The sequence below is a fragment of the Oculina patagonica genome, chromosome 4 (genome assembly GCF_052425735.1).
Source record: "Oculina patagonica isolate OP01 chromosome 4, crgOcupat, whole genome shotgun sequence".
Lineage (NCBI taxonomy): Eukaryota > Metazoa > Cnidaria > Anthozoa > Scleractinia > Oculinidae > Oculina > Oculina patagonica.
This window is the reverse complement of record NC_135761.1, coordinates 44,378,904-44,405,545: the sequence shown is the minus strand read 5'-3', so window position 1 is coordinate 44,405,545 and position 26,642 is coordinate 44,378,904. Positions and strand designations below refer to the sequence as shown.

The 26,642-nt window shown below is 39.0% G+C and overlaps 1 protein-coding gene and 1 pseudogene across 2 annotated transcripts; one reads left to right on the top strand and one right to left on the bottom strand.

Annotated features, from left to right (window-relative positions):
• Positions 1 to 1,686: 1,686 nt before the first annotated feature.
• LOC144648499 (uncharacterized) lies at positions 1,687 to 20,802 on the top strand (annotated as a pseudogene). Its single transcript, XR_013569703.1, has 19 exons — positions 1,687 to 3,339; positions 3,507 to 5,879; positions 5,915 to 8,801; positions 9,207 to 9,278; positions 9,808 to 9,865; positions 10,697 to 10,708; positions 11,514 to 11,561; positions 12,471 to 12,616; positions 13,253 to 13,351; positions 14,162 to 14,304; positions 15,119 to 15,235; positions 16,003 to 16,154; positions 16,523 to 16,682; positions 16,928 to 17,009; positions 17,790 to 17,904; positions 18,273 to 18,383; positions 18,651 to 18,727; positions 18,812 to 18,920; positions 19,377 to 20,802. The product of XR_013569703.1 is annotated as an uncharacterized LOC144648499 (transcript).
• An 835-nt stretch (positions 20,803 to 21,637) lies between these two features.
• On the bottom strand, positions 21,638 to 26,583 carry LOC144652634 (ubiquitin-conjugating enzyme E2 T-like). Its single transcript, XM_078512711.1, has 6 exons — positions 26,342 to 26,583; positions 25,350 to 25,419; positions 24,483 to 24,588; positions 23,593 to 23,691; positions 23,091 to 23,192; positions 21,638 to 22,528 (listed from the first exon to the last, which is right to left on the bottom strand). Exons 1-6 carry the CDS (start codon positions 26,448 to 26,450, stop codon positions 22,346 to 22,348), a joined length of 669 nt encoding a protein of 222 aa, XP_078368837.1. The 5' UTR covers positions 26,451 to 26,583; the 3' UTR covers positions 21,638 to 22,345.
• Between the last annotated feature and the right edge of the window lie 59 nt (positions 26,584 to 26,642).

The following is a 26,642-nucleotide window of genomic DNA, read 5'->3' as shown; positions in this document are numbered from 1 at the left end:
TGCCGAGATTATCTTCTCAATAATGTGCCTTTTTCATTTGGGGTATTTGTAGTTCATCAGGGTGGTTTACTTGTTCTGGTGCGTAGTAATTTTTCCGTGCTTTTCGCCTTATCAATCTTCTCCCACGCTAAGGCTACGCCGATCCTATACCCGTGTGCCTTTTGGGTTTTACTCCACTTTGAGCCCACTTTGAACAGTCGTTTTATACGTGGGACGTTGGTAGCCACTGATCGTCCAGCCCACGTGCACAATCTTCGTCAAGGTTAGGACGTTGCTAAGAAACAAAATCGAGTAATCTCGAATGCTTGCGGACCTCGCGCCATTCGGATTTGGTACATAAGCGCTTCTAGAAAGATTTGTTTTGGTGGAAGACAGTGCATTAATTGACACTTGAAAATCACTGGTTGGTTTTGGTAAAGAATGAGCATAAGGGGTCAAATGTTTAAGACCTTGTGGTTGCGCTCGGGTTCACACGACTCAAGAGTGTACTTGTCAAAAACGCACTCCTGTGTTTGTTCATTCCACGCTATGTAAACACGAAGATACATATTAAAAATGCAAATTTTCCGTCGTTAAATACCAGTTTCGAATACAATATTTTCTATCGAACAGTTGTCTTGAAAAGTACTGTTATACAGCTTTCAGTTATAAAGCTTAAAGAAAACGGAAAACGTTCTGTAACGGTTCTGTACTGTGCCACGAGAATTTGTGTACGATGACAACTCGGGTTTTAATTTTGCACTGCAAAGTCAGACAACCTGAACCGACCTAAGTGGCTTTAGTTACGTTAAACTGGCGCCAGTATTAAAAATATTGGCCATTAACAAAATTATAGGTATATAAGTTGTCAAATGCCACTTCATAGAAGTGTACTTTACAAGGCTATCTTGTGTTATATGCAGTTATGCAGTTGGGGTCTGTTTTATAGTTTTAACAATAAACACAAAACGTTGCGAACAAGAAATGAATCTTTTTTATTTTTAGATGTTAATTCCGTCGAATATTGAAAGATATGTTATTAAGATTTTAATTAAAGAATTTGTGTTTTTGGAAAGATGCTGATAAAAGACCAATGGCCGAAATTACTAAGGGAACCAACAGCGCCCAAATGAACGAAAATACAAAAAACAAAAATTTGACATATTTGTAAGATGATCCTTGCAATTTATCCACATAGGCACTCAGTTGTAAAGTGTCGGTAAATTATACAAAAACATACGTGGTTATTTCGATATTTTTGGCTACTGAAGTTCATAAATAGAAAGAAGGCCTAGGACTTAATAGTCGTTTATGCTTGTTTACTTTTGTGCAAAGCCGAAATAAGTTTTTGTAAGTGAACTAGCACAGTTGCATATATTTGTTGTATTGTTTAGAGAAAAATGTCTTTTTCGATCTCACGTCATTTAGTGCTAATAGCTTTTGTCGCGTCGGCGGCTCCAAAAAGCCCCCGCAGATGTTTTGGTGAAACAAACTGGGAAAAATGGATGGCTATTAATTCAATATAGCAATATTTAACACGACTAACTGCTCATATAAACTTGCTAAAATATAAAGCTATATGCATGCGAAGAAATTGTATCAAAAGTTGTACGTTTTATTTTTGCGAGAAATTTCGATAAATTCCGTTTAGCCAACAGGCATGGAATATTTATTCAAGAATTTTAAGTATATGTGTACACGGCTGGAATAATGAACACTTCTGCCAGTTAAACTGTTTGCACAGCGAATGCTGTTCGTGCCTTTTAACACACAAGATCATCAAACTTGATTGATTGGCGTGGAATTGAATACCTTGCAAATCCTTAACTCAAGCGCTTGGATTACAACTCTTTGTCGACAGACGCACGCCACAGAAAAGGCGAAGGAGTTAACAGTTTGGTTATAAGCTTTGAGGTCTTTGCAGTTTTAGTGTAGTTGATCCATGAAAGAGCCATGTCTCGTTCGCCAACATACGTCGGTCGGTTGGACCCCCAGTTTCGCCGTTTTGTTAGCGTTGTAAATGTCCATCCAACGTCACCGACATCGAGTTGGATCGGCGACAAAGACGAAACGGTTGCATCTTTGGCTTCCAGTTCATGTTCTGAGAAATTTCCAGAATACCTAACCGTCGACGCCTATACCGAAGACAGTTTCCCACAAGCTCAAGGTCACAGAGAAGTTTCTGAATTTTATCTAGAGTACGCAAATGTTCTCAGCAGTGGAAGTGAAACGTCGTTTGTGACTGACGATAAAGAGATTGCGACATCGACTACATCTTCTGGTTGGCGGGAAAATCCGCATGAAAATATCAGTAACTCGGAGCAACGTTACGGTCGAGGTAGAATTCCGAGCGATTGTTTTCGGGAAGATTCGTCCGTTTTGAGTGATGGATGCGATGAAAGTTTCTACGAGGAAAATGGGATTAATTACTGTTTACAAAAGCGGCCTGGTGTGTCGAACAAAAGACATGAGTTAAATCGCCCAGTATCGGGGTCCTTTTCGAGCGAGGCTGATTCGGAAAGAAATTACACGTACCGCAATGATGTAGAAGAGCGTTTGGAAGATTTTGAAGGTTTTCCTGCTAGAAACTATTCTCAGAGAAAGGAAAATATTAGTTCAGTCCCCTGGCTTCGTGGTCAAGAGGTCATCTCCAGGAACCCACAAAACACGTCACGCAAAATAGATGACAGCTTTGAAGACTCCTATTCTGTAGATTCGGAGTTATGCTACAGTCCGGATATTATCGAGGATGGCTATTCTTCCACAAGCAGCGCTGACAGCAGTTTCGTGTGTTTCGCTCTTGTTGGAAAACAAGAAGACGAGAGAATGAAAAGAAAAATCGCTTCGAACGTCGGTCGGAGAGACAGACACAAGAAGCACAGAAGCAAAGGATCTTCCAGGAGACAGAAGAACGAAGGAGAAGAGAACGATCACGGAGTCGCGGCTTGCGTAGTGTCCGGAATTTCTGGAGGGCCTGCCATAAGAGTGTATCGCGATAAAGATTCCAAGAAATCTGTAACAAGGCCCGGCGATATAGATTATCTACGCAAATTCAAAGGCGCTCTGCCTTACGAAAGAGAGACTGAAGGTGATACAACCGAAAGGCAGCAGTGTCTTGAAGGGATCTCAGTTCCGAAACGAAAGAAGCGAAGAAGACTGGCCGTGAGATTTGTGTTTGGAGTATTTGGAACACCAGGAAATCCTACTTTCACAGAGGGGCAAAGTGGCAGAGACGACGGAAAGCTGTTGAATCTAGAGGGAGGGGCTTCCAGTTATGGCCTGGAAGATGTCGACGCTTACAATACTGCGTTTACCAACATTTCCTGGAAATGACTTGCAAAGCAAACCCTCCAGTCGACCGTAACAAAAACCAATCGGCCACTGAATATGACAATCCCAGGGATAACACGTTGGCCATTTCGAATGCAACTGGAAGCAACTCTTACTACCGATCGCCTAGAGAACACAAATTGAATGAAATTTCCAGCAATAAACCATCTGGAGATTGTCGGATGAAATCGCTCCAGTCTAGTCCTAGTCAGTGGACGTGATGAACCAAAGCCGCTCTCTTATCTTGCAAGGCAAAAGCAAAGGCAGATGGCAAATGAAAATGAAGTTGGCAGAGACCTACCTTCATCTGAAGTTGAAAATGAGTCGAACGCAAGAGGTAGCGAACTTAAGGAACGATCTTATCCTTCAGAGGGCTTTAGAGAATGCTCGGCAAGAGAAGTACGCTTAAAGGCAATCAGTAGGTCTCCCAAAGAAAGAAGGCGCCGGAGAAAACTAACAGAACAAGCGCAACATCGGATGGAGCCCGAAGAAAGTAACACTTCGAGAAGCGAGGAATTCATCTGGAGAAACGGATCCAAGCAGTCCACATAGAGAGCACGAATTGAAGGATGGGCGATTCGAAAACCTCTCCAAACCAGATAAAGATGTAAACGTGTACGAACTCTCTTCGCCCTTTGATTCTACAAACTGCTTAGCTGATGATTCTCACAAGGGAACAGCAAGATTCCCAATCTACAGGAGATCTCGAGGCAGGAACGGTAAATTCGCGGGATGAAACTTTGCTGACGACAGGTGGAGTACAGGAAAACATGTCGGATGAGTATACTGCGGACGAAATTAAGACCGAATTACTTACTCCTGTTAAACAAACTATCCGTGAATCGATCCAGGCCTGCTTCTTGGACGACGGTAAAAGCGGCGTTAAATGGAAAATAAGTTCAAATGAAGAAGATCAAGTGTGCCCAGAGAGCCGGAGAGATGGAACGTTGAAGAATGAATGGAAAAGTTACAAACAACATGAAGAACGAAGTACTGCAATGGAGATTGCTGAAGGGCTTCATTCTAATTCAGGAGACATTGTCATGAAAGAAGACTCTCCAGAGGACGACAACAACATTGATCACAGAGAAATAATTCCAAAGCAGGATAATGCTGTGTCCGCCTTTGAAAACAAAAACGGCAACATACTGGCTAGAAAGGAGAATTTAGATATTGGTCAAAGGCATGAAGCCGGTTATGATCATCGTTCTCGTGGTTATGACGATGGGGCTAAGGATAACGATGAATGCGATCCTATCGACCAAGTTATGAGGGACGACTTGAATGAACATGATCGTAGAGTTTCTACAAATTCTGATCACCTCGATTTGGATTCTGTTTCCGAAAGCAAAGAAGATGAAAATGGACTTTCTATAGCTGGAAGTCACTGCGCAGCTACAGAGGAGAGTGTGGATGCAATCGACACGTGGAAGACCGATAGTGTCATATGCCAAGACAGTAAAGTGGAAGATAACAACCTGCAATCTAAGACACTATTTGATGCCGACTTTCAGCCAATGGAGACGACTTCTGGTGACCAGCATAGAGTAAAGGAAAAAGAAATTGAAAGAAAATTACGCAAGAGAGAGGAAGCTTCGCTACCTTACGATTCACAACAAAGAAAATGTACCCACGAAGCTAAAAGAAAAAATCCCGAAGACAAAAAGCAGGAAACAAAGAATTTCAAGAAAATTAAAAGTCTTTCGGAAGCACCATCAAAGGGCGGCAAGCCTCATTCACAATTAAGCGATGAATTTTCTGGCCCCAACAGCACAGGAAAATCAACTTCAAGGCAAAGGTCTTCCGACAGATCTGAAGAAAGTTTGGCAACGGCTACTGGCCTTCCTGGACGTTTACTGGATGAAGAACAGTCATTCGGCAAAGAGAAAGAGTCCAAGAAGTATATCTACACTAAACAACAGTGGAGTAATAAGAAACCATCAGAAGAAGATGCGAGTACAGAAAGGGCAATGGAAAGTGGCCATTCGAGTAACACTGATTCTTCGGAAACGACAAAAAGTTCAGAAGAGGTCAGACCAATGTTAATAACAGCTCAAGCCTATGTCGTAATTAACAATGGAACGAAAAATCCATCCTCAGTTTCAGAGTTAGATGTGGATCATAATGTCTCGCCAACTACCTTACAAGCACCTGTAAAAGATGAATCCCAAGTTTTTGCCACGCCTGAAAATCTTGGACCATTCGTACTCCAATTTCAGCGACAACTTCACTGAGCAATTTATTGAAGAACGCCCAGATGTCAGTACTAACAGTAATCACGTTTCATCGTCAGCGCTTCTGTTTATGAAAAGCACCAGCCATCCTGATATCGAAGAAGTGGAAACTGCATCATCGAAGTTAGAGGTTGAGGGTGATGTCCAGGAAATAGAACTAAAAGACGACAACGTGAGTGGAAGTTTAGGTGAAGATGAATCAAAATGGACACATTTCCCATCGAAAAAAGAGGATCAAGTGATTGAAGAGGTGGAGCTAAAGAAAAAAGATCAATCGGCCGTAAAAATGGATCCCCCTGTTTGTGAAGTAGCAGAGATAGCCGAGGAAACCTCTTGATGGGTTCTACTGTTCAGTTGCGTGGCATTGTTAGTTTAAATGTCTCGTCAGATGAGTGTAAGGTTTTAGATTACAACACCAGAATTGTCTGAGGCTCACAAAGAAAGCTTTGACCGCGAAGAAGCAGTTGAATATTCCACAAAACAATCAAGTGCAGTGCCGATTTTGCTAGACACTCAACGACCAGAGAAGGTCTCGGAAATCTTCGTCATTTCGCCTAGTAAAGATCCTTACGAAGACATAGCAAAAACAGGTCCACCATGTAAAGAAAGTCTACTTCCCTTGTCAGAGACGGTAGAGGCAACGCCTTCTGATCCAGCAGAATGTTTGAGCTTCCATCATCCGGATGGGGATAACAATGGTCTAATAACGGCCCCTGAAGCAACTAAAACTAGCCAAGAAAATCTGTTTGTGACCGAGAATGTTTGTTTTGTAACCTTGGACGGCGAGTGATAAACAGTCTGAAGATGGAGCTTGGGCTGCAGCGGAAGCTGATGTCTTCAAATGACCGTGACGAAGCTGTTGTCTTCTCCACGAAAACTAACTTTGTTGGCAATGAGGCTCCCGACAAAGAGAACATCTCTCCCGAAGGAAAAGAAGGAGATTCAAGTGAAACTGTATCCCGAGGAATGTATGCCACAGATAAAGTTCTTATCTTGGAATGAAAGAAAGAGCAGAGAGAATGAGGTGGAAGAAGTGGTATGCAGCTACCAAGAACCTGAGTGGAACCCAGGCAATCGAACTAATGAAGTGAGACTGGCTGACTCAGACAACAGCTCAAACTTGGAAATCGATGCTGAAAGCAATGTATGGTTTTCAACCGACGTTAACGATGTGGACACTGGAATGGACATTAGCGAGGTAAGGGGACCAAGCGATGAATCGTTCGAAATGAGAGCTCTCCATGGTATTGAGGCACACGTGGATGAAACAAGAGAATGCCGGGAGGGACCGGTGTCCGAACTACGTGATTGCTTAGACAATCAAGACGGTTTTCCTTTTGGATCTAGATCTAATACCAAGACAAGTGATTCCAATGCAGATTTCCCTGGTTGGATGTCGTGCAATCAATCTACCCATTGTGACTGTCTCCAGAAATATTTACTACAAAGTTCCCGTGAAAAAGAAAGCGAATGTAATGAAGAACCAGTCGCATCCGCAGCTACATCGCAGACAGTTGTCGAAGATCCTAGCTTACAAGACGTCGATGGCACAGAAGGGTTTGACACCGTCAGAACAAACGGATACTTTGCCGATGCTTCAGTCAAGGAGGTCTTTAACCAGCAGTGTCAAGTAGAACTACTGAGGGAATTTACCCCACCAAAGTGTAAAACAAAGGAAAGTCAGACATCTCTTTTGCTCTCCACGTTTAACAATGAATGTCAAACAGACGAGTCTACAGAAGTAGATTTTGTACCAGAAGCATTACAGCAACAAAGCGTTGAATGCCAAACAGAACTGCCACCAAATTTCTACTCTAGCTGTGGTGTACAGGTTGATTGTTTCGATTATAACTCGCAAGATGACGCACTAGAAAAAGAGGATATTGCAGTTGAAGATCAAGTGCGACAGGATGAAAAATGCAGATACACCGATAAAGACTGCCAAACCATGCCCGATGAAAGACTGGTTTTGACATCATCCAAGCAATGTCAGACAGTTAATTTTACTGAAGATCCCTTACGCTTTCCGATTGATCACGTCACCGCCAACTTGGCTGGAACTGAAGCGCCTCCTGAAATTTCCTTTGAAGATAAGGAATGCCAGACATCTGAAAACTACCAACTTTCAATTATCAGCGGTGAAAGTGCTAGTGAGGAAGTAAGTCCGTCTCACGTTGTTTGCCTTGTCAGCAAAGAGTGCCAAACATCACGTGACAATATGCTGGTAACGTCATCAGCTCAGTGTGACATACTACCTTCTCGTGATAGCGAAGAGGTGTTAATTGCGAAAGGAATCGAAGCACCCCGGCTTCCTTCCCGTGACAACAAAGAGTGTCAAACATATCTTGACGATGACCTTCTTTTTGCGGCATCAAAGCTCTGTCAGACGCCTTCATGGTCTTATACCACTGAAGAGATTTCAATGGATTCTACTAACGCAGGGGACGTGAATAGAACATTGTACGACAGCAAAGAATGCCAAACATCGCTGGATAACAGCCTACCACTTATGTTGTCAAAGGAATCCCAGACTATGGCGGAATTTGCTTCTGATGTTGCAGATACTACAAATGGGTTTGAAGTTTTTCAGTCTGTTACCTATACCAGCAAGGAATGCCAAATAGCGCCAGATAGTATCGATGACCAAGATCATCTACTGTCACAGCTCGTCGAGACAATGGAAGTAGAGTTCAGTGTGCAAAGTACCCAGACGGATGATACTCTTGAAAGAATCGCGACAATCTATGACAGCAAAGAGAGTCAAACAACGCCTGATCAAGATCTTCTCATCTCCTCTTCAAAGGTCTGCCAGACAGTGAATTTGGAACCGGCTATTACTTTAAAGGACAGAGAAAGCCAGACACTTCCTGATGGGGAAGAAATCGTCACATCATCAAAGGAATGTCAGACAATCCCATGCAGCTTGGAAGACCTGAATTCTAAGTCTCCAGATGATGGTTTCAAAAGCTCTGATGATATGGAGTTATCCAATGTTGCAATAACCGGCGAGTACTCTACTTCACCGAAGATGGCATCCCTCCATCGTCCTGCTACTTATGGGAAAAGCCCTGAGGCAACTGAAGCATCCTTCTTTGGATCCCAGTCAGACGGAGGCGCGGATACCTCAGAACTCTCACCGACTAACACTGAATTAGTCTCCAGAGTAGTAGGCTCTTCTCTAAAGACAGACGTCTCTGAGAAAGGTTGTCAAGCCACGTTGTGCAATTGTGGCAGTTGTTCTAGTGATCCTCAGAAGGGGTATTTCTTTTCTCCTTTTTTTTTTCAATTTGTCGAGCAATTTCTAACCGTTTTTTGCTACTATCAAAGTATAACGTGGAAATCTTTATTGAGATTGAACTTTTTTTTAAATTGTCCGCACTAATGATGCAGTTGGTTTGAAAAATGAACAAAATGAAACACATCTGTAATCCAGTTCAGTCAATCAGAGCGCGCATTTTCTTGGAACTTTTTTATAAGTGTTATCCTTTAGAAAGTGCTCCATAATGTCATATTTGATGTTAATAAGTGTAGATATGTTCTGCGCCCCTGGGCTTTAGTCATCATGGTTTGCATGGCAGTAGTAACTGAGTTATGAAACACCTAAATTCCTAAGGCAGGCATTGGGCAAAGAGTTTTCACTGAGCATGCCTTTATTCTTTTTAGGGCGGCCATGCGAGTTTCAGAGGGCATGCAAAAGGAACAGGCAAGCCTCATCAAGCAGCTGGATATGCTAAGGTAACAAATGATTAAGGAATTTTTTTGTATACCTCGGGCTCAAGGGAAACTGGATCTTTTTCTGGAGGTGTGGATTCCCCGGCACTATAGGAGTCATCTTCTAAACATTTGAGTCGGAAATCTTCAAACCATATTTAGCCATAAATATATAACCAGATCTGGGTGTTTAGGCCAAGTTTATTAATTAGTGACCTTTAAAATGATCATATACCTTTCTGTTGATACGCGCTATGTGTATCATCATCACATCACTTTATTTAAGTGTCAATGGTATTTAGCTAAAGAGCTAAGGGACACTAAAATATTTGAAATCGTTAAAAAATTCCAATTTGCTGCAAACATTCAGTAGTTTCTGTAGAAAGAGCACTAAAATCACCCTGGAAGTCAACACGGGGCAGAAAAACATTGTACGCTAGCTTTTGCGTTGTGGTTGGTGCATAGCTTTTGTTCTACAGACTACGCGATCCTGTTTAGATTTTATTTTGGGTTAAGGTACACAGCAGCTAGTGATTGTTTCCTTTAATTAAAGGGATATGAATCAAAAGCTTCGAGATGACAAGGATGCTATTGAGGCTGCGCATGAAGCGGTAAGTCCTTAATAGGTTAACTAGCCGAAACACCAGAGTGCTTATGTAGTCTCGTGGTAAAGTGGATATGTCGGCTAGAGTAGGTCATACTAAGTTTGCAAGGTCACGGAAAGAAAACAGTCGAGGATGGACATCAAACTACAACTAGATGATCGAGATTTATATTTTATCAATTTCCAATAGAAAATCTCCCCCCCCCCCCCTTTCTCCCCGTCCAGTCTAGAATGTTACATACATTGGTTAGTGTCATTGACGCTCTCAATGATTCACTAGTAAGCACCCCTTGTCACGGCACATGGCATTGTAGCCGGGGAGAGTTGAGAAAACGGTATATGTTGCCAAGAAACCGTCCAAAGGCTTTCTAAGAGAACTGTTGCTCCTCTTGAATGTTCTAGGACATTACACATTGTGTTGCATATTGCGTTACACATTGCGTTATTTACACAATTTACACATCCAACTGACCTCGCTCGCCAACTCTGTTTATTCATCGTATTTCCCCTTTCTTACACAATTTCTCAATAAACATTGTTAACTAAAACGCATAATAACATCACTTGTCTTATTTTCATGTCATGAAGTAGATACATTGCTTAATTGTAACTTTTGATCAAATCACTAGCGATGGTTGTTTAACTATAATGTTCTAATATGTTGTTTACACCAATATAGGGTGAAGCTTAGAACCTAAGACATGTAGAAACGCTGTTTTGTTGAATGAGTTGTTAATCAATTAATAATTAATATAATAATTATTCTTTCTAACTGACTGACTTGTTTTTGCCAATGCTTACTGCGCATGTGTTGGATCTTCCTCCGGATTCGCCACAGATGTTAATGGCCGTACGTATTTGTTTATTTTTAATTTGTTTAATATTTGTTTACTTCTTTGTTTTTTGTTTTCTTCTTTGCTTCAAACTGTCTTAGGCTTTAACATTTACCTTAAAGTTCCTAATTCAAATGTCATTTTGATATTAAGGCGAAGTTTAAATCTTTGAAAGTAAAGTTACTATTAAATGTCTACTCGTGAAAGTAACAACAGAAATATATTTGAGTGGATTTTCTGGATTTTGCTCAGAAAACTTAATGGTATAAATTAAAAGGACTAACCCCCGTTTGGTCAAATCGCATTTATTTCACATTTTATTCCAACTCTTTTTTACCCCTTTCATTGGCTTTTAGTTTCTTCGTAACTTTTTCTACGTCTTAGCTTATCTGTAACAAGCACGAGGCAAAAACAGTCTTCTTAACCGCGACCAAAAACAAATAACGCAGACGTTTTGAAGCTGTAACGTAATAACACATTAAAGCTTGCTGCATAACGTACTGGATTTGAACTGCTGAATGTGTCTGATTGATATGGCAAATAGGGCCTTAACATTATTTATTATTAACAACAACTATTTGAAACTAAATGTCACCATGAGTTTGGGTTGTCTGTGGGCAGTGCCAGTTTAAACGCCATAACTGATTTCTGTATCTTTAAAAGCGGTCACGTTATTTTAATTCTTAATAACTGTTACCATAAATTAATTTTTTTATATAAAGTTGCGTTCGTTTGGCTCCCAAGATGAAGTACACGTTTATAAACATAAATGAGGCGCAATTAAATATAAATATTTTTTAATAAATACTGCTTATTAAACAGAAAAAAGAGCGAGGACACAGTCTCAGCGATGAGATTGAGGAAGCTGAGGTAAGAAAAAATTCATAGCACATCAGATTTTATTATAAACGTTTGTTTAAAAAAAACTACTTGAGCTAACATAAAGCCTGTGCGAATGAGCACTTTTCACTTCAATATCCAGTCACTATAGCTGAACATAGGACCTTTCCTGAATAATAAAAGTATCAACCGTCTTTAATGGTCTTGTTTCTCTCGACCTAAAAGCGTTATGTATAGTTAAAACAAAAGTGAAAATGAAAATAATATTGCCGAATGTGACAGTAAATTGTTATCTTAATGCTTATGCTTAATTGATAATTTCAGTTTAATGGATCTTAATGCAGTAATATGTATAAGTTAATTTAAATGCAATTTTTAAAATTTACATCATAAAGTTAAATTCAATGCTGAAATGTCGAGCACAAGTACCAAACCTTTTGGGAGGGTGGATAAATAAACGAAAAAAATCCCATTTCTTCCGCTTCTTGATGTCGAAAACATCTACATCCCACGTTGCTAAGTAACCGGCTAGATGAGAGGAAAGCAAAACCATTGGCAAACTCGATTATAGACTTTGTTCACCTAAATTGCATCTTGTCTTTTCGTTGAAAAGGTTACAACTTAAATTTTATTTAGCTTTCTAGAAGCACAAATACACTGATAAAGCAACGTCCAAATATTTGTTTAAAACTATTTTATTCTGTGGTTTTAAATCTGCTAAAATTTTAAACTGACTGAATGCTATATTGTAATTTGAAAGTTGCTTTTTCACTGAATACATTTAGAAACTAAACTTCTTTTCTAAAATCTTCGTTCACTATCTTTCTCTCATACATGTTTTCGATTATCAAACTGTTTATTTATACCTGCAGGAAAACTGTAAATTATTTAGCCTGCCAATAACTGATTTTGTTCTTCTGCATTTCTGTGTGTGCGTAGAAAAAGACCAAAGTTAATCGCCAAGGGTCACAGATGTCCAAGTATGTTAAGAAGAGGCGCGCCCCAGCTCCAGAGGAGACATGGGGGAACCAGGGGTCAGTGGAATCTATAAGTGGAGAGGAAATTGACGGACCTAATGACAGAAGGTTTGTGTTGGGTTTAAAATGACGTTTGTGCTTCGGCAGGGGTGACAGGCAGGGGTGGGGGGGAGTTGGGGAAGGGAAGTCCCAGGGATATATACTGGGAAACAACGACTTACAACGACTTACCGTAGAACGAGTTGTATGACTTAGGGACTGAAAACTTGTTTATTGTGTCGGGGAGAGGGGGTTGAAGTGTTGCTTAATCCCAAGGGTTATTTATTCCCTGGTGCTGTTATCATGTTCGTGGTAGAGACACTTGATCACTTAGATCGATTAAACAATCCATTTAAAACGATTAATTAAAAGTACTTGAACTAACATAATAAAAAATTATTGAAGAAACTTACACACCAAAATTTCTAAATGCATGCCTCGTTTGTTTCTGGAAGAAAACGTTTAAACTGTTTAGGATGATCATTTTTTCAGGATTGGTAAAGCAAAGCGGTAATTCCTTGTTGGTAACACTAAAGCATGTGTTATATGAACAAAATTAAATTAAGTAATAATAATAATAATAACAACATTTCAGGGTAAAGTAATAATAATAATAACATTTCAGAGGAACTAAATTATAAAATGATTATATAAATTTCTGGTAAGTTTTTACTCGTTAAACGTGATTTAAACCTGTTTTTCAAGTGACGGCACTCGATCATCCAGAAGGCGAAGTTCTAAGCGGCGTGACATGAAGAAGCAAGGCTCTGTCATGTATTCGTATTTGTCAAACAGCGGTCAAGGGTAAGTATTATAAGCGATGAAAATCTAAATTCTTCTAACAAAATCAAGACATTGTCAAGAGAAAGGTGATGAGAATATAAAATTCCATCACCTACCTTAATTTATCACCAAATTCTTACAAGTAACATTAGAAGAGATGTGTGGAAGTCAATAAAGAAGAATTAAATGGTTAATCAGTGACCTGTATTTTATTTGATTACTGTAGACGTTAGACGCAGTATATTGACAAATAAATAATAAAAAATCAATAAACATGAAAATCGTGAGACGCATTTTGTGCAGGCGTTCTTATTTCGAAGCCATAACTTTCTTAACGCCTGATGAAAATTAAATCCGATGTTTTTGAAAGTTTTTATTTTGGAAATTAAATCAGACTTTTTTGAAAGTAATTATTTTGACAACTTGTAAAATGCTATGGAAATCAAGATTTGATTCTAAACATCTGAGTTATAGTTGGTCAACAAAATCTCAAGAACGATTTTTCTATCGATTAAAAATCTTTAAATTACAGTATTCCGTCACGGGACGACCGTTTCGTGTGGCCGGTTCATCTTTCGTTGGAGATTACATACATACATACATACATAAACTTTATTAATTGTCAAGGTAAGCTAAAGAGCTAATGGGGACACTAAGGTTAACTTTCTTCGAATTCCGAGGGTAATTTTCTTCGAATTCCGAGGGTAAAACTTACCAATTCTCAAGACAAAACAAACCAGTAAATCAAATTGCATTGATGTAGAAATGGGCTGGTCTTCCCGACCACTTATGAGACAGCTTCTAGATGTCGTTTTTTATTCTGACCTTCAGCTCAGTGACCCTACACGACTCTATACAAGAGGAGGCTGAATTCGACGGTGACTATACACTGGAGCTCATTGCAGACGAAAAACTACAAGAAGACGATAAACCAGCATGGGCTAAAAAAATACTGTCTTGTGTTCAACCTAAAGGTATGTCTCATCTCTGCCTGTTATTAATTATTTTTTCTCACGGTACGGTATTCGTGAGGGGTAAAGTCTGCGTTTGAGCCTAGTGGCCTATCAGACCGGAGCTTATTCCCGGGGAGGGGGGTACTCAAAAAAAAAAATACGGGGTGGCTCCGCCCCAAGTTCTAACCCCTTACCCTTTTGTATACCATTTTTGACAGAAATTGTACCCCTTTTGTATACCTTTAACTGAAAAAAGGTATCCCTTTCATATTCCTAAGAGACATGGCGTGGACTTAAAATAGGACATTTTCTTGTCATTTTTATGTAGCGCTTAATAAATTAAAATAATACAGCCATAATTGCGTCTGTTCGAAATATTTTTATTAAAAGCCCTTTTGAATAGCCAAATGACAGATTTCCATACCCTTTCATATACTTAAACTCGTGAAATCCCTACCCGTTTATATACCTGAAGCCTGAAAAAGGTACCCCTTTCGGGTGGAGCCTCCCCGTATAGGGCATCATAGGGAGTATCCCCCCCCCCGGGAGCTTATTCCGGTGTCCGTAGCATGAAGTGACTAGGACTATTTCTACGCCCCCTGGATGGGATGCTTATCCAAGGCAGGGTTACCCCCAGCAGTAAATTCTCCGGTACCCATTTATAAAACTGGGCGAAGAAAGACACTATAAGAGTAAAATGTCTTGCCCAAGAACACAACGCATTACCCCGGCCTGGGCTCGAACCCGAACCGTTCGATCCGGATTCCAGTGCACTATATTCGTGATGGTGAGTAGTAAAGCATTCAGTCTAATAGTACTGCATTATTTGTTTTAGAAATTGAAAAGGAACAGGAAGAGGAAGACGAAGAAGAAGACATAGCGAAGACAAGCGAGGATGAACTTGAAGAAGATGTGTTCAGGAAAAGAAAAAATGAACTGATATCTGGGAAAGGTGAGTTGTTCTTTGCCAAATGAACGGTTATGCGTAAGGTAGTTTCTTTTGTTGCGCTCGCGTAGACTATGAGCATTAAAGAGGTCGGACTGTGAAAACATCCCTCATTGTGCATTTATGGGAATGGGCCATGTACTTTTGGTTGGCTTGGTTTGAACTTCAAGTCTTACAATTTATCATGGGCAGTAGTTTTGGCGGAGGTTTTAAAATTCATTGGTCCCGGGCTCTAACCCTCCTCTTCAATCGCTTTTATTTGAATGGCCACACTTTAATGTTATATAAACAAAAAAAAGTTAGAACCACCTTTGTAAGTAGTAACCTAAAATATAGTGGGAGATCTGTATGGGCGTTTCTACTACAGTGGAGACCCCGATAGAACGATCCATTCGATATAACGATATTCCCGATATAACGATGAATATGTTATGTCTACTTGTGAAATGTAAAACGATAAATTGAATGCAAAGTTTTGTTATACGAATCCGTAGAGATACTGATATCAAAAGTTAACGAATACTAATTAGCTGAGCAGGAGTCTGTATCAAAAGTTAATTCTTATATTGTTGAATTTGTATTGGGGTTTACAGTTGTGTGCATGTGATCTGAATAGTGTGCTGGGATTGGTATTCACCCTTATGAATAGTTAATAATCTTATATCAAGTTCGTATTAAACGGGGTCCACTACAAATTAACTCCCCCTAGGCAATCGTTTTATCGGGGTTCTCTGCTATATCACTCTAACAAGGAGAACATTTTTTTCTTTTAGCACCCAATAGATTAAGAGGAGGAGAGGACGAATCAGACATGTCTTATTCTGAGGGATTTAGCGGCGAGACTGGCAGTGAAACAGATGACAGACCGAACTCACCCCGGGCAGCGCCAGTCGGGAAGGACAACGAAATGTGTCGCACAACATCAGTAAGTTTAATTTTCATGGTTACTTATGCAAAAGGGTTATATGTATTTGAAAAGCTAATCCCCCCCGCGCCGCTAGTTCCCCTAAAAAAAATAAAACAGCAAAGTAGCATGTTTAGCGAAATGTCACAAAGCTCATCGCTAATTTTGATTACAGGTGATTTCGCTTAACTAGCGCCAAAATTTACTTATTCTATTTGACCACTAAGGAACTATTTGTGTCCAAGCTCTTCGCGTCTTTTACATGAAGTTTTAGTTTCACATAACACACACCAAGGGCTAAATTAATTGGATTTGTTTTTTTTTTATCTAGAGATATATTTTGCTTCCTAGAGCCTCACTTATCCTTGGATCTTCTTTTTAATCTACAGCAGGACATGAGTGAAGCTGGTGTATCTGCCATCAGTGAACCTTCCACGCCGGAGAGAGTCTTCAAAGTAGTGTTTGTCGGAGACTCGGGTGTTGGCAAGTCAAGTTTCATCCACCGGTTTTGCCATGACGCTTGGAAACCTTCATTCACCGCAACGATAGGTAATAAATCTCGTATTGTGATGTCTTTCATATGTAATAAATGCCGACTTTCTCCCAACAAAACAAGTAGAAATGCGACTTAAATAACGGATTTGTCATCTCTAAGGTGTGCCACCAAATAGCTCCAACGAATAAATAAAGTTTTGACCTTGTTTCTGGCATGCATCGACCAGGCACTTTTTAAGGCTAATAATAAATATCTTTACTGTGTTTTATATCAGTTTTGTCCCTTGTCTTTTCCCTAGGGGTGGACTTTCAAATAAAAACCATGTGTTTAGATGGCAGATGTATTGCGCTGCAGCTGTGGGACACCGCTGGCCAGGAAAGGTGAGCTCGCTAGTCGCTACTTAGCGGTATTCTTTTTGAATCCAGATCTGTCCATCGTAAATATATTTCCATGTTTTGCGCTTGGACAGGGGAAATACTTGGGTTGAATTCATGCACGACAGCCAATTGTTTCTTGTCAGTCAATAAGTGTTTAATTATATCCTATTCACCAGTTTTAAGATTCGGATTTTCATTGGAAAGTTGGAAACGCTAACTTGCGACTCGTGGCCAAACAAATTAAGTTAAGATTTGACGAAAAAAAAAAGTTTGTCTAAAAGCGCGGTTAAAGAATGCGAGATTGCGTGAAAGCTGACATAATCTGCCAGTCAAACGAACACAAACTGTCCTCGACTATCGAAAAAATATAAAGTAAACAGGTTCAATTTCGATGGAAGCACATGAGATGTGTCGGGTAACAGCTCTCGCAAGGTCCGACATGAATGGCTCGCTACCCTTCGAGAAAACAATAGAACAAACAACAGGAGCAATGCCCTTAGCCCCGAAAAAATAGCAACTGCTACACTAGAGGACCAGTAGAATTACAAGCTTGCAAGAGCTGCTACACTAACGTACGAGGTTATGAACACACGGGTTAATTCAGTCTATCGAGAGCAATTAAGTCAACTCTTCAATCTTATTTACGTTTCATCTAGACTTGTTTGCGTCCGGCTATGTAAGCAAATGCGCGCATTTTTTCTATTTGTCAGTCAGAGTCATTTTTATGCCCTATACTATTACATACGAACTTGATTTGATCCCTCATTTTCCTTCCTGTAACAGATTCCGGAGCATTACAAAGCAGTACTTCAGAAAAGCGGATGGAGTCATAGTCTTTTATGACGTCACCATGGAAACATCGTTTTTGAACATCAAAAATTGGATGATAAGCGTCGAGGTAATTTTAACAACTGTTGCAAATTAACATAGTCGTGACGGAGGAGTGAGTGTAGAAGTGGGCGTGTTGGGGGGGGGAGGGGAGAGGGGAAAAAATAGCAGAACAATTAACGTACCAGTTTATACATGGTTTTCAAACAAGTATTTGAACAACAATAAACAGTAATTCAATATTCTACTTGAGAATATAAGAGGTGTTAGCAGATTGGGAGTCGCTCTAAAGAAAAATAAAATGCTGACATAGAATTGAAAAAGGATCTCATTCTGGTTTCTGTAAGATCACAGTGTATTTCAAAGGTCATTTATAAGGATTTAGCTATTAACTTCTTTGTTTTTTTTTTTTCTGTTTTTGCTTATTTATCTTTTTAGGAAGGAACAGATGACGGTACCGCGATCATGATTGTTGGTAACAAGACTGATCTTGTGGAGGAAGACAGCGAGCGGGCAGTTCAGAGCAGAGATGGAAAGAAGTTAGCTGAGGTACATTGCAATTTCCTTTGGTCGTTGAGAAGGGGGATAATATTTTTGAGGCATCTATATTTTATCAACTTTCATTATTAACTGACTGTATGTCTTGTTCCTGTCTGTCTGTCTGTCTGTCTGTCTGTCTGTCTGTCTGTCTGTCTGTCTGTCTGTCTGTCTGACTGAGTGAATCCACCGATTAATTTACTGACTGGCGGACTGACTGACTGACTCCACCGATTATTTCACTGACTGGACTGACAGATTTGTTTGTTTGGTTAACAGGAATATAAAGCCATGTACACTGAAGCGAGTGCCAAAACAGGCTACAATATTCAGGAATCCATGGCAGAGTTCTCCAAGTGAGTACAAGTTTACATTTATTTAGTTTGTCTGACCACTGAATGAAAATTTACTTATGTGTTTTTTAACTCCTTCTACTTCAGAATGTTGCAAGTCCGAGAAGACGAATTAATGCAGAGTGTATTGAATCTTGTAAACGAACAACCTGTCAAAAAGAAATGCTGCAAATAGTCGTTGGTATGGCTTCGCCAGGTATGCATATATATATTTCAACAGCTCTTGTCATATTTTCGCAAGAACTTCTTTTTGTCCCACTTTCCAATGTCTGATTTTATATTAGAACAAAGCTTCATTTAGTAAGAAAGTCCTCGTCCTTAGGTCTTCACGTGGCCTAACCAACAAGCCACACGCCCCCTGTTTCCCGCCTTTTTGCTGGATTTCCACTCACGCGTAATGTTTTACGTGCGTAAAAAAAATTAGAGACAATGTATGAACGACTTGCGTAAACGTGTACGCAAGTCGTTCATACATTGTCTCCAATTTTTTTACGCACGTAAAAAATTACGCGTCAGTTAAAATCCACCCTTACCGACAAAATACAGCGGCGTCCTGGAGACAAGGCGAGGGCGCTTCTTTCTGAGCAAAAAACGAAAAACTCGGAGGGTCGTTTCTTTTAGAACTTAACAGTAACCTATTTTGTTATCTTAGTCCACAGGCGTGAAGTTCAGCTAATAACGCATGGACGAATCAGACATCCTCAACGAATCTACCGCCAAGTTTCCTCCCCGTGGCGTAGAAACATCCAAGAGCAGTCATTATTAACATTGAGGAAACGTTTAAAATTGGAATAATACATGCAGTTCATTGGTTTGGAGATAGAGACGGGATTGGACTGAGGAACACAGGCCAAAAGAATCGCGGACTGTAGCGCAACTCGAAAGAAATACAAGAAAAAAAAACTTTGCAACCTAGAAAATGACTTTGTTATAAATTGTACATTGAACTAGCAACTCCCGTCGTTCAAATCTTCTACCCGCCCCCATAGATTCTTGAACTAAAAAAAAAAACAGACGTTTATTTAAGGATATTATGCTATTTATATTCATAACGTAAAAAGAAGGCAAATAATATTGAATGAGTTTAAGGTATAACTTGTAAATACGTATAAGCGAGTATTGGTGGGTGTTAAGGAAATATGTTCATTCGTTGATCGTTGTAGCGGTTTAAAAAATTACCGTTTTATAACAAAGACAACATGATGAGATAGCTACCTTGTTGCAGAAAACGTTCGCGATTTCCGAAGAGCGCGGTTATTCGCGATACTCAATTTTCGCAATTTTACAAGTTTTCGACTCTAATTATGACTCATCTTTTTAAGTCTTGGCAACTTCGACTTCAGGAAAAAGAGCAAGTTTCACAAATTGAAAAGTTGTCCAGAGATAAATTTAATTTTGAGGTTGGAACTCAAGATTTCGGTGTTAAAATGTCTTTCATTCTTGACATCAACAAATTGTACACATTTTAATAAATTCGCAAAAAACGCGAAAATGTTCTCCAACAAGGTAAAAATTCTGATTGTAACCACTCAACAACGCTACGGAAACGCCAAAGAAAGACATTTTTGCAGTTTAATTAGCGCATGAAGGTACAAAACGTAAAAGCAAATGCAGGTTAATTTTGTTTTTCGCAAATTGATGCTTATTGTTTTGTTTTACTTTTAGTTTCGCTTCTGTGTGAAGTGTTGGGCGAGAAAAAATTACTGGTAAGCCTGCGATCGCATATTGGGACGTTTTTAAAAACTTGCGAAGACGAAATTTTCTTCAACGCAAAGGCGGTGCTTTTTGCAAGGCTAATTTTCTTTTTTGTTTATTTTTTTGCTTCATAGAAAATTATTTTGCGAGATTTTTGGCTTTCAGACTTAGCTACGCAGATTTCATTGGTGTATAGGTATTATCTAATGGTGCTCGAGGTCATATATACGGCGAGGGAACACTGAATTTCACTGTTGTAAATTATTTGCTAGAGAATTTGTGTTCTTGAAGTTCTGTTGATGGACGCGTATTTTCAATTTCTATAGAAACGTCCAGAAGATTTCTTGATAGAAGAACGAAGAAATAAAGTATTTTAAATATCAGTGTGCGTTGTCGCAGATGTTTTATTACTTGTTTTGGGTAAAGTACGGTTGAGTGAGCGCGGTGTTCACGGACACACGTCTGCGAGTTTCAGCATCTCCCAAACTATAGCCCTAATGGTTTAGCTGCCCTTACTAGCCAGTTCTACCATTTCATCCAACATTTTTCCGTGAAAAACCTTTTTCATATTTTTTCAGTTTAGAGCATTTAGCCAGTTCATCCAACATGTTTGATCATTTGAACGGGGCTTACATGTACGTTCTCCGTCCCAAACTTCCCGGTTTCAACTAATTAACTTTATAACAAGACACTTCCAAACTTAAACATTTTAATCCAATGTTTTGGGTTGGTGGGTTATGGGGGGAAAAAGAAAAAAAAAAAAAAAAAAAAAAAAAACATTTTTCTTTTTTTTTTTTTTTTTTTTATTCCCCCACTTTTTTTATTATACAGGCTTTCTCTGAGAAACTCCTGGGCGCCCCCTAAAAAAATTCTTCTTTTTTCCCTTTTTTTAATAAAGAAATTCCTCCCCTCGGCCCCATCCCCCCCCCGGGGGCAAGGAACAAAAAAAAAGCCCGAGACAACTTTAACGTCTCTAGCATAAAAACGGCTAATCCACCTGTACATTTGTCAGAACTTTATAAAATATGATTTCCTCAATAGCTATTACAAAACATTTAGAAGTTCAAATAGAGAGTTATCCAGGCAGCAAGCTCCCTGGCTAATTTTACTATACAGTAGCTATTGCCCTTTATTATTATTCTTTTTATCTGCTTTACAACAAATTTTACAACACATCGGTCTTGCAAATTGCAAGACAAAACATTCTTTCCAATGTTCTTTAAGTCTCATTTGTTTCTATAAACTTTTTGTACACTTGCACGAGGAAAGTTTTAGGTTTCGTACTCTTTTGAGCTTTTGAAATTCCATGATTTTCCGGCATGACCTTTTCCATAACTTTTCAAAGTTTTCTATGATCTGAATTTGACCATTTTTCTTGAAAATTATCTTGATTTTGGATACGTTTAGGTTTTTACCCTTTTCTTCACAAAAAAACCTGCCTTATCTATTTTGTCCAATCAATACCATTTGCCATGACCTTTCCATGACCCAGACTTAAATTCCATGACTTTCCAGGCCTGGAAAATGAAATTCTAAAATTCCATGACTTTCCACCTCTTCCGTTGCCCATACAAACACTGAGTTTTTTTTATTTTTTTATTTTTTTTTTTTTGGAATGGGGCAGGACCTAAGAAAGAAAATGATCAAATTCAGGTGTTTTTGTTTCTGTTTTTGGTCAGGAGTTTGTTATTAGCCTGAATGCAACAGGTCGGGTAACAACTATCAGAAGGCCTCACATGAATGAACTGAATTTTGTCATTTCAATTAAAAGCAAATATAAACAAGTGCACCTTGCAGAATGCACCACAAAATGAAACCAAGCTACACGGCACTTGAGCATACAGACCCACAATGGCCTTCAATCTTCCCAAGACTGGCAAGGCATTATTTTTAATCTAAAATTATTCCTGTCACTGAATCTTTGCATTATACATTATTTGGCTTTAGGGTCTTGGTTTCTCTAGGGAGGTGTGGAGATGCTGCTCTTTTGACCCCTTGGGTGGGGTGGACAGGACGGTCATTTTCTGCATTCTCTTCATCACTACTGTCATCACTACTATCGGAGTCGCTGCTGTCATCAGCCTGTTTGCGAGCACCACTTGTAGAAACCTGTTAAGAAAACAAGTTTAGCTTGTCGGTGCACAGGGTTTCTATCCTCTGTTTGTGTGGTAAGCGGGCCTTATGCCACAAATTTTCAAATTATTTTTCATAATCTTCAACAGTTCTACTTATCAAAATTCGTTATGATAATATTATACCAACATTGGAAAAGAGTTTTTAAAAGCAAAGGGGTTTTTTTTTTTCACGCTTATGTGAGGTGTATAGTCAGTGTTCACATCTTCTTAAAGAAATCATACATGTACACTAACAAGAAAATAATTTGGTGAAATTGCCAAATTCTTTCTGTATGGAAATTAACTCTGCTATCTAGTAAACCATCAGTTTTAATGCTTGTAGTATTTGTTTTTACCTTAGAACGGAGCATAAGAAATAATTATCATTTCAACAAGCTCTCACAATAGACAAAGGACTGAGGAAGAAGAGAAGGTGGCCCCTCCCCACAACCCCTCCTTAAATTCTATAACAATCTTGGACACTGGAGAAGCTCAAATAATTGATAATACATCATGTTGCAAAGTTGCATACATGTACATTTTAATGTCATTGGTACCTTTACGGAAGCAGCTGACACTTTGTTACCGGTTGCATATTTCTGAGTCCATTCCTTTGCTTTTTCAAGAAACTGGGGTCTGTTATATTTGAATTCCTCAGACTGGAGAAGCAAAACCAAATTGTTACTCATAAAAGAAACTAATAATAAACTAATGTGCCCTTGTGTTGACCAATAAACATTCTGTGAGATACTGTATAACTCACTGATTTATCGTCTGAACCAAGCTACTGCCGATGCCTTTCAGAAGGAAGTAAGATATACCACAGGTGTACCATACATTTATCAGAGCTGTGCTCTAGCAGAGCCCCAGTGCTTACTTTTGTCTTTGGGCGACTTGTATATCTTTGCTATATCATGAAAGCTTTTAAGAGCTGGGCACCTAAGATTTCTAACATAAGAGCTTTCGGGCACACTGCAATTATACCAAGAGCACAGCTTTGTTTATGATACATTAAACAGATGTACCACACATTTATGAGACATCAAACAACATAATTACAATTTCTGCAACAAGTGGATCCTCTGGGTTTGGTTCTGCCATCAGAAGTTGGATTGATGTCAGCACAGTTGAAATATTCCACGCTGGTTTCCAAGCTCCCTGTAAAACATAGCACAATGCAATACAGTCAAACTGGACACCTCCATAACAGCCTGAGCTCTGTCCCTTTAGTGTCAGCAATACTGTAAAATTAAATGTACAGTAAATTGGATACCAAATCAAAAAGTGTAAAACCACCTTTCAGAGGATAATTAAACTTTCTGTGAAACTGCAAGCACTGGACCATCCAATCAGAAGTCAAGAACAGCTCCCAGCTGAGCCTTTCAAGATTGGAGTTAAATCTGCATGGAAGAATTGGATAAAGTTAAAAATGTAGATCACACTAATTTGGTGTATTAAAACTTAAATGTACAATGGAAAATTTGGATACCAAATAAAAGAGTGTACCAATTTACCAGGCATCTTTCATGAGCGATAAAACCTGAAACTTAATCCGTTGGAAACTGTAGAGCACTGGACATATCAAAGATTGCAGAATAAGTGAAAATTGCAAAAGCCTAAAGATGCATTATCAAAGCTGAGCTAAATAAATACTAAGTAAATGGTTAAAACAAAGTGTTATATATATGAAGGTCCCGAAAGTCCAGAATTTGGTGTAAAAGACACTCCGCATGTACGATGGTTCCCGTAGAACTTAAACGCATTGTCTCACATAGACACTTGTAAGGCTTGTGTTCCCACAGCAAAAAAAACGAAAAACAAAACAAAGCAAAACAAACAAAGAAACAAGCAAAACAAAAAAAATCCAAAACTTGCAATGTTTCTATACCATAACTTTACTGAAACACAGAGACTATTTTTTGTGCTTATTCAAATAACTAATTATTTACCTTTGGAGGCATTTGAAGAGTATCCAGACAGATGCGTCCATTCCCATCAATGTTGGGATGATAGATTTTTGTAATGAACCGCACTTTTGGAGGGTAAAATGGGTACCTGAAAATAATGAAAGGACGAATTCCAGGTGTTCATTATAAATGTAAAATAACATTTTTTCTCATATGTACAAAATCTTCACTGTATGAGGCTATTTTAAAAAAAATGAATTATTGCATGATCAAAGTTGACAATTACTGTGGTTAAATGACATCAAATATCTTAGGCCTGGTTCACACTAGCGGCATAAGGGACGGACCATTATTTTTTTGGAGGGGGGGGGATGAAAAATATTGAAAAAAAATTGTTTGCAGGGCCTGGAAAGACAAAATAAATTGTTTGCAAAAACGATATGTATAACAAAAAATAGTAAGAATTTCAAAAAAAAAAATGTTTGCAGAGGTGCATAAACTAAAAAAAAAAGTTTATAGAGGAAAATTTTTCATCCCCCCCTCCAAGAAAATAATGGTCCTTCCCTAATGGTCATGCAAACACAAAATTCACTTTGCGTTGATGGTTTGTTTGTCACAAGTGTAAACAATGTGACATAACAATATAACAGGAACATAATGACATAAGCATAACTTACAACATTAGGAAAAAATCTTTCCTTTATGTCATTATGTCTATGTTGTTAATGTACATGTATGTCACTATGTCACTAGTCTGAAACAGGCCATATTTTTATCAGCCATTGACATTTTGATACCTTGAAGATAGGGGCCAACTACAGTACAATGTATCATACATTAGGCACAAGAAAAAAAAAACACCATTCATTGCATATACATGTACATGTAGTACATACTGTATCAACAAACCTCTCAGGAAGTTGTATTTCCAGCCGAAAGGAGCCTCCACTGTAGGGTGTTTCTTTTGAACCTAAAATTTCTTCAAACAACAACGAAAAACAAAATTACAAGAGGTGTGTGACTGATGAGATGTTGGGCATGTAGAGATTTATTGGCAAACAATTTAATTAACCCTCTTGAAACTAAAAGGCCATTGTGCTCAACTCTTACAGAAACTTGGTGTCTAGTAATACAGTGGAATCCAGATAATTTTCTCGAGCCTCCACAGGTACCAAAAATTGGTTTGAAAAATTGACAAATCAGGGGTGAAATTACAGTGTTCAAGTGAGTGAAGGGAAGACTTTTGGTTTGGGTAACTGCCTGAGGCTCAAGAAATCAAGGGTTTAACAAATTGAGATTCTGGCATGGGCATCTTTTTTTATGAACAAACTCTCCAAACTGGCAGAAAAAAAATGCTTCATCAAATAACCCACTGATATAGGTAATGCATGGATTGATTGGCGGATATTCACGTAATCTTAGTCAATCTTCAGCTGCTATTTTTCAACACACAAGCAATCTTCTGAGACGCCCTGCCAAGGGCTGTTCCCTTGAAAGTCCCTTGTCTGAATTTCAAAACTGTCGTTGGTGTCGGTGTTTCATTCTTAGGCCAATTCTAGGCCAGATTTTTGTCACTTGTCGGAATTTGGCAAGAAAGATTTTTGTTTGTCGCAATTTCATTTTATGTGCTGTCGCTACTTTTTGGTTGCCATGTCACTTGTCGGGGGAATTTATCCCTGGCAGGGCCTCTTCTGACAGCGATAAAGCCTTTGGGCTTTTCACCTTGAAAATACATATATGTACCTGTGGATGACTGTCAGTTGTTGATCAACTGTTAATTAGGCTAGTATCTTAGGTCAGGATTCTCCCATACAGACCGACTAAGCTCGGTTAATAAAATTTTTATTTAATATGGCCAAACAAGTAATATGTAATGCAAAATGTAAAATCTGATTTCAAACCTGCTTGAAGCTTATCAATTTGGTCATCAACCGGCCAACATGAAATACCAGGCGGTGGCTCCTTTCTCAGAATGCTGAGTTCGCGTTGCATGCGAGTAGTTCTTTGCATCTTGTCAAGTTGTATCTATCTAGCACCTTTTGAACGATGTAAAATTCTCCCCTAACGAGTCAAACAGCGGCTATAACTAATCAACGAACAAAAACACAAAACCAGCCAACACGTCCGCCATGTTCGAAAACAAGCGCGAAAAGACACTATCCCGTCGAGAAAATATTAGCCAATCACGAACGTTCAATTTGA